This window comes from Podarcis cretensis, assembly GCF_951804945.1.
Source record: "Podarcis cretensis genome assembly, chromosome: 12".
Classification (NCBI taxonomy): domain Eukaryota; kingdom Metazoa; phylum Chordata; class Lepidosauria; order Squamata; family Lacertidae; genus Podarcis; species Podarcis cretensis.
This window is the reverse complement of record NC_137181.1, coordinates 51,536,804-51,549,037: the sequence shown is the minus strand read 5'-3', so window position 1 is coordinate 51,549,037 and position 12,234 is coordinate 51,536,804. Positions and strand designations below refer to the sequence as shown.

At 42.3% G+C, this 12,234-nt stretch overlaps 1 protein-coding gene across 23 annotated transcripts in view; it reads left to right on the top strand.

Moving 5' to 3' along the window:
• Window positions 1-1,147: 1,147 nt before the first annotated feature.
• CLASP2 (cytoplasmic linker associated protein 2) overlaps window positions 1,148-12,234 on the top strand; it is a 132,710-nt gene continuing 121,623 nt past the window's right edge. For 14 of the 23 annotated variants that reach the window (XM_079947734.1, XM_079947758.1, XM_079947759.1 and 11 more), the window contains exons 1-2: window positions 1,149-2,214; window positions 8,181-8,259. In XM_079947734.1, coding sequence (XP_079803860.1) covers window positions 2,020-2,214; window positions 8,181-8,259 — 274 coding nt within the window. In that variant the 5' untranslated portion in view covers window positions 1,149-2,019. Of the gene's footprint in view, window positions 2,215-8,180; window positions 8,260-12,234 lie in introns of all 23 variants that reach the window. The other 9 variants (XM_079947743.1, XM_079947745.1, XM_079947739.1 and 6 more) reach the window with 3 other exon arrangements.

Here is a 12,234-nt window from a genome sequence, read left to right as displayed (position 1 = left end):
ATTGGAATAGCCTGCAGTTTTATAAGAGTATATAAAGTAGACAGTGGCGTAGCGTGGGTTGTCAGCACCCGGGGCAAGGCAAGTAATTTGCGCCCCCTAACCCGTGGATTTGCACCCCCTAACCCCCAGATGTTGCACCTGGTGCGGCCGGCCCCCCCTGCACCCCCACGCTACGCCACTGAAAGGAGATGAATCAATGAGTAAATTAATTTAATTTGGAATAGGCAGAATATATATATATATATATATAAAACAAATTTAAGGAGCCACAGAAAGAGGGCGAAGTTGAGTTTTGAAATGTTGAAGATATTGTAAAATTATTGAAATGTATAAAACTGAAGATCATAAACACTAATTTATAAAAAGAAAAATTATTCATTTAGGAACTTGGCACTTGGCAGATCCTCAATAAGCCTGCCGCAGCTAGGGTTACCACATGTCCTGTATGATACAGGGTTATCCTTTATTTTTATGTAAAATGTTATGTCCTGTACTGATAAAGCGTTTTGGGCTGTATTTCAGGTCATCTCTCTTGCTCTCTGCCAGGTTAAGGATCCTTTCCAAATGCATGCGTTTGAAACGTTGTGTGAAATACAGATTTACAAATTCACGTGTCTGTGTCTGCGTGACAAACAGGGGCCAGCCCCTGTCAGGCAGCAATAGATTGGGATGGATTGCTTTGGAGTCCCTTCAACCTTCCTTCATGCAATCGTTATGGGGGCTATCTTTGAATACGCGCGGGAAAAAAGATGCGCGCCGCGCAGGCGCCGTAGCGAGCGACGAATAAAAAGAAGGAAGGAAGCAGGGCCTCCTCCCCGCAACCACCCCTCCCACCTCCCTCACTGGGATTGGTTCTTGGGACGCATGCGCATGGCGCCTCGTTCGAGAGGCGCTGGAAGACACGGGGTGCGCGCGCCCGCCCCCGCGCGCGGGCCCTCTTTTTCTTTTCTCTCTCACTGGGAGGGGCGGAGCAGGGGGCGGGCCCGCAGAGGCGCGAGGGGAAAGGAGAGGGAGAGAGACGGCGCGGAGGAAGGGTTTCTGCACATGCGCAGGAAAGTGATGGTCGGGGAGAGCGCCGCTGAGGGAAGCGGGGACGCGCGTGCGCACGCGCGGGACGGGGCAAAGAGGCAAGAAAAGGCGGGGCCTGGTCGGCGACTCGAGGCGGACGCAACTTCCACAGGACGGAGCCCCCGCCGGCGCCCTGAGGAGAGGAGAGCGGCGCGAGCTCGCTGGGCCCCTTCGCTTTCCTCCTCAGCCTCCGCGCGCGCAGCATGAGAGTCCCGCCTTCCCCGCAGCGACGCGGCGGCGGCGGCAGCAGCAGCAGCTCCGGCCGCTTCCTGCTTGCCTTGGTCCTGAGGAGCGGCCACCCTTCCTCCTCCTCCTCCTCCTGCCGCTGCTGCTGCTCCTCCTCACTGCGGTGAGAGGCTGAGGGGCGCCTGGGCGGCGAACTGCGGCGCTTCCCTGGCCGGCCTTGAGGGAGCGAGCGAGACCCCATTGGCTTCTTCCCATGCTCTCCGAAAGTGCCCCGCCGCCTCCCCGCCCTGCTCGCCTGGCCTCGGAGGACTTGGGAAAGAGGTTGCTTCGCGCCGCTGCCGACGTCGCAACCCAGAACCTCGGAGGGGGGAAAGAAAGCGGGAGGAGGACCAGGAGGGAAACCACCGCGGGCATCGCCACCCCGACCCCAAAATAAACACCTTCTCCTCCCCTCAGATCTTGCGTTGGAACAGCAATCACTGGAGACTGTTATTTGAATTATCATCATCATAACCTTCATTTTTTTTGGGGGGGGGATGATTTAATGTTCTCTTTTTGTCAAAGGACTGGTACTTTTCCTAGTTTTGGGGGTTTTTTTCTGGGAAAAGGGAACTGTGAAGGCAGAGCTTTCCTGGATTTCACTGCACCTGGGAATTCCTTCTGGGCTGGTTCAGATTCCTCCCCGCGAACATACATACATATAAGCTGTAAATAAACACGGATCAGAGAGGTTTGTTTTCAGGCGAAGGTCCTTTCCAACCAACCATGGAGCATAGCAGAATGGATTACTTCTGCGATCAGGTGCCGCAGAAAGATGTGGGCCGCAGGATGCAGGTCGGCCAAGAATTTCTGGAGTATCTGAACGATCCCAGCGTTTCCACTGATCTTGAGCAGGATCAGCAACGCCTGGATAAAGTCATTGATGAATTGACAGGATGGGTGAACTCTAGTAATTACAAGGTAAGCTTATTTGTGCTTTATTTCGTTTGCAGCGGGGGAAACATATTTTACGTGGCCCTCTTTTTCGTAAAGTGTTTTTTTTGTGGCTTGCCCTTTCAGTGAACCTTCTGTGGGCCAAAATCAAGTTTATTCCCGGATTTTAAAATGTTTCTTATGGGTTTGAGATGCTTGTTTTTCCAATACCTTCTTATTGTACCAATTAAATAATGTACTGGCCCAGGAGTGAAAGGGCAGCATCCAAATAGAAATGCATTAAGACTGCAGTCATATATTTGCATCATTGGATTCAAGGAGTTTTCTTCCATATAAAAATATGCAGGGTTTGGCAGTGTGTCATCATGCTGATCCGATTTTAGGCTGCAGTGCTGCCTCACTTACTTGGGAGTGTCCCAGAGAAGTCACTTGGGCTTTCTTCGGAGTAGGTTATAGGAGTACACTGCTAGACACAATGCTCCTTGTTAAGGGTTTTTGTTTACTTTCCAAATTAAGTTCTTTCTGTGGAGGGCCAGCAAAGCCAAACAATGTGCTGAAACAGTCCGGTTTGGAGGGTAAATAGGAGTTATTCTCTATGGTGATAATTTAATCCCAGGGTTTTTCATTACACTTTCCAGAAAATTTGTAGCGACTCTTTGAATTTTCCATGCTGTTTTTTCTTTTCTTTTTGGCTGTCACATAGGAAAATAGTAATTATTGAGAGATGAGGTGTGGAAAACGTGCTTAAAATAAAAAAAATAAAAACTTTTGAGATTGCAGTAGAAAACTTGAGACTGTTGTTGTATTACCTACCAGTGATGGACTTGACCATTTCAATAGCTAGTCAGTGACTTAACTACTGTATAGCTCATTTACAGTCCTGTCATCTGGTGGCGGTATTGCTCCATAACCCAGGCTTCAGATGTGTTGATTACTCAAATTCCCCAGAGATGAATCTGTGTGTATAATCTGCATATCATATATATATATATATATATATATATATATACACGTTTATGCATGTGCATGCCCTCAGTTGCTATGAATTATTGGATACTAATTTAAAAAATGATTTGTAGTGCCTTTAGGTACATCCAGACATGAGTCATATTGCAAGTACCTAATCCAATAGAGCAAAAAGAGATTGAGATGTTTATGCTTTTGTGTATTGGTGAGTACCATAGATTTTCAAAACACTGCACGTGACTGTACCCACGTGTGTGGAACAGATGGATTCTTGGTGGTGTTCATACTTGCTTTTAGTTAGTGACTGTTTCCCAGTTACACTCTCTTTATTTATCTTTAATGAATTATCTGTATGAGGGTTAGATTTAGTAGTCAGTATAATAAAGACAACTTCATGAAGAGAAATGGTAAAGAAAAAATAAGCTTGAAGGCAGGATACAGGAGCAAACACCTACATGGAGATGGAAAGAATGGAGAAACAAGGTAAATATTTTGAAAGTACTAGAATCAGTTTCTTCAGTCAACAGCTAAGATACCACATTTCAGAACAGCTTGAGTTTTGTTTAGATGCATAGTTAGCTATTCCCATTATTATTATTATTTTGTTGATTTGTTGTTGTTGTTGTAAAAAGCATGTTTGTAGATGGGCAGATGTTAAGTGTTTAATATAGAAATGCAAATGTTAGTACAGTATTTCAGCCAGAGCTTTAATACTTACTTCACAACTATCAATCATTACTCTAAGAATTGCTTTAAAATCACAATTTAAGAATTAAAAAGAAATCTAACTAACCTTAATCCATAGTAGTTTTGTGTGTGTGTGTGTGTGTGTGTATGTAAAAATAGTAAAATACCAGAGTGCAGTTTTATGGATGTTCCCTCTGTGTTCAGTGCAAGCTAATCTAGTGATACTTTTGAGTAAGCATGCAGTTCTCAAGGGGCTGACTCCATTTACCTGGGAGTAATCTTCATTGTAATAAGTAGGATTTAGGATTGTAATGTTAGTCTATTGCAGCAATTTCAACTTGTGTCCTCTGACAGCTTCAAAAATGAATCTGTGTCATACTATAAACTTTGAGAGTCCTCTTTATCAGATGCATACTTTTTTGTTCTATTCAAATATCATTTTGTTTCTTCTGGTGTACAGAAATTCTGGATGTTTCAGAAATTTCCTTACAGATGCAAATCTCTTAAAAGTAGGGAAAATTTCAACAGTGGAATCAAATAACCAAGAAATACAATATATTATTGGTGGCATTTGTATGGAGAGTTTGATTTTAAAAAAATATATATTTAAATTTATAATTGTACAACAGCAATAACTGACAATTAAATAATATGTCTATTAATTCTATAATCTGTTAATTTTAGCACCTGTAGTAATAGTGTGTGTGTGAGAGAGAGAGCCTACATCTCAATTGAGTCCTAAATAAATAGGAACTTGCTAAACTATAATTTATCTGAGTCACTCAGTCGAAGAATAGTGATTTTAATTCAAAAGCAGAGGTCCAGAAATGAATGTGGGAACATTTCCATCTTCTGCCTAGAGGCTGATTTACTTTTCCTGCATAGGTAGCAGAAGTGGATTGTTGGCAGAGGATAGCATACATTGGATTAAAGATGATCAACTGAATGAGTTTCTAATTGTATGGCTGCTGTTATTAGGTTCTTTAATGGTTATTTCCTGAATGGATGTGGGCAGGGGATGGTGGGAAGAGTTTGAGATTCAGGTTTCTTGCAGGACCTCACTCTTTGGTTCTTTGATATTGTTTTTACATAGTAAATTATAGTGTTGGTGTATTCTCTGTAAGCAATGGCAAGCCTGTCACTGGCATCCAAGAGGACCTATTGTTGAGAATGCCTATCTTAGCTCATTAAAACTTCACATAGAAGTTGTACAGGCCAACAAGCAAGTCCCGCCCCGCCCCCCCCCAATATTTCAAGCCTGTCCTGGGTACAAAACTGGCCTTTACAAATCCCTTTCTTTAGTTCCTTGTGTCGTCGGTATTGCAGTTTTGAGAAGAACATCAATTGTAAATTCTTCAGGGGTGAATTTCTGTAGAAGAATTTGGCACAAATACAGTTGTGACCTTCATAGTCAAACACGTGGTCTGCTCTGGGTGGTAGCTGGAAACATAAACACATGATGCAGCCTGGGTTTTTGGCATAAGGTGACTTATTTGTCTACCATATAGTTTCCCTGGGTATCCAGAAAGTGCAGGTGTGTTTTGAAGATCACTCACAGTTCACAATGTTGTTAACTGGGCCAAAGGTACTCATTGAAATTATATCACATTGTCACAGCAGTCCCTGTTTCAGGAATAAGTACAGTACCTATCTGCTCTCGTCTCTTTCTTCAGCTACTGTCATATGGAATTGTGACCAGACTAATTTACTGGCGACATTATTCTTTGGAATAATTGCTTAGATTGTAATCCAGTAACAACAGGCCACTTCCAGAGCCATGGAGCCATTTAGAATTTTCAGAAGTGTTTTGGCCACCACCACAAAATTCTGCAGTTGAGAGCATTGTGCAGCATGTTGTAGGCACTAGAGTTACATTATGCTTCCATATCTAGCTTGTTGTAAATAAGTAGAGTTGGGTATGCTGTTCACTCACTGCTACGAAAGCATTCCCTCTGCTGGTTAATTATGTGTTTACCCTCTTCTGTTAGAGTCCTTGTTTCACTCAACACTAACTTATAAGGTGGATAGTTAGCTTAAATTGTTTTTGCATACTCTTCAATGATAGGAGGGTGTGATATACCTAACAGCAATCTGCCTAATGCAACATTCCCACATATACCTGACTTATTTGCATGTAGAGATAGCAGGGGAGCACTGAACAGTTCTCAACCACTATGTGGGATCTAGGACCAATGTGAAAATTTAAATCATCCAGGGCCCAGTGATGTTTTGGAGAAACAGCTTTGCAGCCGCTTAGCAGGAGTGGTATCACCATGTAAGAATGTATAGATATACAGTATTTATATTTAAAATTTGCAGACAGAGTTCTACTGGACAAGTGCAGCTCTATAGCTATGGAAAGCACATGGGCAGGGAGTTGATCCAGGAGCTTTTGTTCTGAAGAGGTTAAAGTCCGAGGGGTACAAGTTCAACTGGCTGGTAGATACAGTGGTGCCTCGCAAGACGAAATTAATCCGCTCCGTGAGGCTCTTCGTATAGCGGTTTTTTCGTCTTGCGAAGCAAGCCCATTGACAGTTTAGCGGATTAGCGCTATTAGCGGTTTAGCGGCTTATAGCGATCAGCTGTTAAGCGGCTTATCAGCGGATCAGCTGATAAGCGGCTTAGGGCTTGGGAAAAGGGGGGGAAAGGGAAAAAACCCCGCAGGAACTTGCAAGACATTTTCGTCTTGCGAAGCAAGCCCATAGGGAAATTCGTTTTGCGAAGCGCCTCCAAAACGGAAAACCCTTTCGTCTAGCGGGTTTTCCGTCTTGCGAGGCACCACTGTAAGTATTTTTTGCCATTCTCCTGTTGATAACAGAGATGGTTTGAGAGTTGAGTATATTTTGAATTGTATATGGATGAGAATAAAAAAAAATTGTGGGTAGTTATTCGGGGGGGGTGTCGATTTTTGAAGACTATTTCTGTGTTATAATATTTCATCTTCCTGAGCATTCTGATGTATGTGTTATGCTTTAAATTTGAGGTTGAACCATAGAATGACTGGGCAGTTCAGCATAGTTTAAACAATTTTGCTATAAATGATATAAATATATCATGTTAAGTTCTAGGAATAATGGGTAGCTTATGACTGTTTCATTTTTAATATGAAAGTCTTGGTTTTGAACTCAAAAGGATGAGCAAATGCTTCTAGTCTTAAAGTATGAGGTTTTACTCAGAGGTGGTAGAATTAGTGTGTTAAATGTCTCTTCAAGGCTTCCCCAGCAGTCCCCATCAAGCTAAATAACACCTTTAATTCTCTACCAAGAGAAATGCTCTCTTTTAAAGAATAGCTTTGCAGACCTTTTTTCAATTTTAGTCTTGAAACCAAGTGAAATTTGTGTTTCTTTAGATAGGCCACTGAATTTTAAGTAAGGGTGTCTTGCTTGAATTTTCATTGTTTACTCTGCTGTCACCTTGGGATTAGTCAGAAAGAAAACCACACCTTGCTTGTAGGCACTTGTGGTCCTAAACTACTTGCTATTCTGTACTTGTAATTCATAGCTTTCCTCTGTTATGCAACTCAAAATGTTTTCTAAGTATAAATGTTGCTAGTAAACATTGGTAGTTAAATGAAAGAATAATAGAAAACCCCACTATTACATTTCTTTAAAAAAACAATATTATTGTGTTTACTTTATGGCTTGCTGTTTAGATTTTCTTCAGATTTGAAACATTTTTTTCCATATAGGTTTTGCAACATTGCCCCCAGTGCTTATCCTTGCTCTGCACTAGCTTATGGGCAGTAGTATGCAGAAAGGATTAAATATTTGTCTCTGCTAGGCATAAATCACAGAAGAAAGGCCTAGTGGGCTCCTGCAGTTCTGAGAGCATTTTTTATAATGATGATAAACAGTGGTGAGAGAATAGATTTCTGTGATCAAACTTTCTCAAGAAGAGCCCAAGTTGCTGTTTCTTAAATTTAGGTCTCCAGGTGATGTTGGCCTATAATTTCCATCAGCCCCAACCAGGTAAGACAGCAGCCAAAGATGATGAAAATTAGTCAAAAAACCTATGGGGAACCAAGGTGGAAGAATATTGTCCAATCTTTTGCCATTCATCCATAGTCATGGCACTGTGTGAATAAGTTTTTAATTGTGGTTTCTTACTCTGAAAGCTTACATATGTGATGCTGACTTAGATGGCTTAGTCAGCTTTTTGTAACCTGTAGTTGTCCAAAAGTGATGAACTTCAGCTTCCATCAGCTGTTGTGGCCAATGGTCAGGACTGATGAGAGTTGTAGTTGAAAACTTCTGGAGGAGAAACTAGGTTCTGGAAGACTGGAGTAGATGGTAAGCCATCACCCAAACTTGCATTTTTAAGATTTCTCATTATTTTCACAGGTATCACTACTTGGATTAGATCTTCTCGGTGCCTTTGTTGACAGACTTTCAGGACGCTTCAAATCCTATATAGGACCTGGTGAGTGAGTGGCTTTAAAATGTTATGTGTAAAAGAACTGAAGATAAGCAATTTGGTGATTCTCTTAGGATGCCTTTTGTTCAGTTTTTCAAAGTAAAAAATACACACATACCATGTTAGTTGTCTTTAGTATGATAAAGCTAAGATTAGTATCCAAATGTAAATACCTGTACAGTTGTGTTAAATTCAAAGGATTGTGTTATAGTACCCAAATGCATGGTTATGTTGCACACTTTGCTCAGATGTTGTCTTCTGTCTGTGCTGTGCAAAGTAGTCCAGGGCGATGCAGCGATATATCACCCAGGACTGGTATGAAACCGCTGCGCACCTGAGTCCCTCTGATAGCAGCGTCCTCTAGAGGGACTCAAGAGTCTTCCTCCAGTGGGCGCTGCCAACTGAGGGGCTTGAGAACGGTGGCTGTTGCATGAGTGACATACCGCTGAGTAAAACCAACATCACGGTCTGCCCTCATACACTGCAGAGGAAGAAACAAGCTGCACCAGCAAGGCGCCAATACAGCGTCTCCCTTCGCATCTTTAAACTGCTCAGCTGAGAAGCCTGCTACTGCCCTTGCATCAGCTGAGCAGTTAATGGAGCCCTCAGCCTGGCGCCGGCGGTGGAGTGGGGACTTCATGAAACTGCTGCGCTGTGGGGCATACGGTTGGCACTCCCCTCAGCTGAACAGTTAAGGGAGCCAGCGGCGGGATGGGGGCTCTGTGAAACTGCCCCTCCTAACTGAGCAAAGCATCAGGCCCCCAGCTGAGATGCAGGCAGGGGAAATTGCATTGGCCCCAGCCTGTGTGCTGGGGTGAAAGGGCCTCAGCTCCTGCAGTTAGAGCTGTGACAGTTTCACCCTTTGTCTCGTCAGCTGGGGCCAATGCAGCTTGTTTCAACATCGCAGTATATCACCAAACCATGATGTTTGGTGATACATAGCAGTGTTGAAAGCCTAACATCACACAGCCCTAGTGTAAAGTTAGCACCCATATCTACTATATCCAAAGCTACAGACTTCTTGAAAATAAAAAGCCCAAAGTCCTCTAAATACATGGTCATGTTTATCCTGGCCACAGGCAAAATTGGATCTAAAATCATAGGACTGTGATTCAATGAACTAATGCAGGCATGTCCAACTTTCAAGAGACTGAGATCTACTCCCACTATAAAAAAACTGGCAGTGATCTACCAAAGTTGTTGAGCTATTTTAAGGAAATTTTATAGACTACCATTGCCTTCTAGCAGCAGTTACTGTCTACTAGCTATGGGCACTCAAGTGGGGCATTCCACTCCCTTGGTTATGTGTTATTTTTTTTTAATTTTCTAAGTGATGCAGCATTTTGTTACTATTGAGCATACTCATTCCTCATTGAGCTTTCAGAGAACCCTGTAGGCTCTTAATATATTTTTTTTGTACTGCAAATCTTGGGGCTCACTTGAGCATGCTAATGCGTCACCTTTGTTTCTAAGTGACCCTGTTTTGGTTGAATTTATTGTTGTTACCCACCACCCAAGTTTGCTGTTAGAGGGAGTGATGTATTTATTGTGTGTAATACTGTTTTAGCAACTTTTAAGATGGCAGGTCCTCTGGCTTGTGCATTAATAAACTTGGATTGACTAGGAAGAATTCCAGTTGCTGGCATAACATTGCCAAGTGACTAGATTTTGAAAAAGTTTCCAGTTCACTATTGTGGGCATATGTGTTTGCCTGGTTTTGATTTAATAGAGGTTGTGTTCGTATGAGGAAATTCTAATTAGTACTTTTAAAGGGCTCTCTTTCCAGCCTGCCAATCTTATTCAGATCAAATCACAGCATGACTTTGGTCATGCAAGATCAGTTATGACATTAAGTACCACTTAGCTTCATTATTCTAGGATTAAAACTTTTCACTCATAAAATACTACTTTTGAATCTTTGAATGTTTGACTTGTCTGAGGGTGTAAATGGAATTTTTCTGTTCTTCTGTTTGATGCTTTGTTTAGAGCTTAAGGAATATGCCTGAGGATGTTAAAAGAATTTACATGGACTTAATTCCCACTAAAGGCAGTGGTTTTCAAACTTCTTTTTCCAGGCCACACTATCAGAATACAGTGGTGCCTCGCAAGACGAAATTAATTCGTTCCGCGAGTTGCTTTGTCTTGCGATTTTTTTGTCTTGCGGAGCGCGGATTCCCCAGGTATTAACGGTTTTACGAAAAAGGAAGCAAACCCGCAAGACGTTTTCGTCTTGCGAAGCAAGCCCATAGGGAAATTCGTCTTGCGAAGCACCTCGAAAAACGGAAAACCCTTTCGTCTAGCGAGTTTTTCGTCTTGCGAGGCATTCGTCTTGCGGGACACCACTGTAAAAATTTGTTCGCACCATACTGATTTTTTTATTAATAAGAAATACATTGAAAAACAAAAAGAAACAACCAACAGTGCTTGATTTTGAAAAGATATCTATTAATATTCTAAAAGTAAATATATATAAATTTATACTGATAATACTAGTATTATACTATACTGTTTAAATCTTTCTTTAATTGCCATCGAATCTTTCTGGCACACTTGCCACCCCTTCTCCTACACTATTGTGGCACGCAAACCCCTTTGAGAACCACTGCACTAAGCAAACACTTAGTTGGATGTTGTGGGGAAAATTTGCAATACTGTTTTTAATGGAAATTAATAGTGCATTTGTCCTAAATAATAAATTAAACTCTCTTGTGTACATAGTTCCCATTAACTCCAGTGTGGTAACTAGATCTGGCTGTGCCGCCCACCTATCAATCACTTGACATATTCTCAGGGGTTCATTCTCAACACTGATCAGCTGATGGGTGCTGAGAGGGAGTCCCTTTGAAGTCCATTTGCAGATGTGGTTTGGATTCAAACCACACCCATAAGTAGATGTTTTCTCTTTGTGGACTGACAGAAGGAAAATGTCAGTCTGCAGGCACAGTTTGAATCCACACCACCTCTGCCATGTCTTTCCCTGCCCCACTCTGCCACCACAGATTATGTTAGATGTTGGGCACGTGAGAAAAAGGTCTCATAGATATAATGAGGCTCACCAGCCAAAGGTTCTTCACTGCTGCCATAGCTCAAAGTGTGTGTAATGGCAAAGCAATCCCCAAACAATCTTTAATGAAGATGCTTTCAGAAGTAGTATTTGAATATTTATTAAGAAGGTAGTTCTAGGACTGAGCCAAATGAACATTAGATGATCTCAGGGAGTGAGGTGGAGGTGGAAGATCTCTTCTCATAAGGTCAGGTGGGGTGGGCTTATCTTTTGAAGTGGCTGTGCGGTCTAATCATTTCGTCCCCCCTTCCATGTTTTAATCAAGCCCCTGCACTCTTCAGCCACCTGTGACCATTGCTAAAAACCATCTCTAATGAATAGACCTGGGCAAAGCATTTTATGAAGTTGCATGGTTTCCAGCAACACTGTACAGAAAAAAAATCAGATTGCTCTATGCCAGGCAGCCATCATATTTTCTGTACTGTGTTTCTGGGACTACATAGTGTCATCACATAACTCCCTTCCCAGTACTGTTAATTAAGCCCCCCCCCAAGCATTACAGCTGTCTGCTGAGTGCAGAGGCTTGTCTTTGTTCCGAGTTGAATAAGGAGGGGGGCAGAGAAAGATTTTAAGTACCCCACCCAGCTGATCATGCTGCGGCTTTCACTGGAGCTCCTCAAAGATCAGAGATGTTTTGCTACATCTCTGCTTTAATATGAAGGTCCAGCAAAGATGGGAGAAGGGAATCATGTGCAGCCTTATGTACTGCGTACTTCGTCTGCACATGCTGCTGTGTCACTACGCTGCGTTAGCACACATGGGATCTGTGTCCTGTTTAGATTATTAGCTTCTATGTTCAAAATTAAATTTGAACCTGGGTGTATAGAATGCCAGACAGGTAAGATTTTCTTGCATGCCTGACATCATTTTTAGCTGAGGCTCCAGTTTTAATGAGCACTAGTAAGCAAAGACATTTG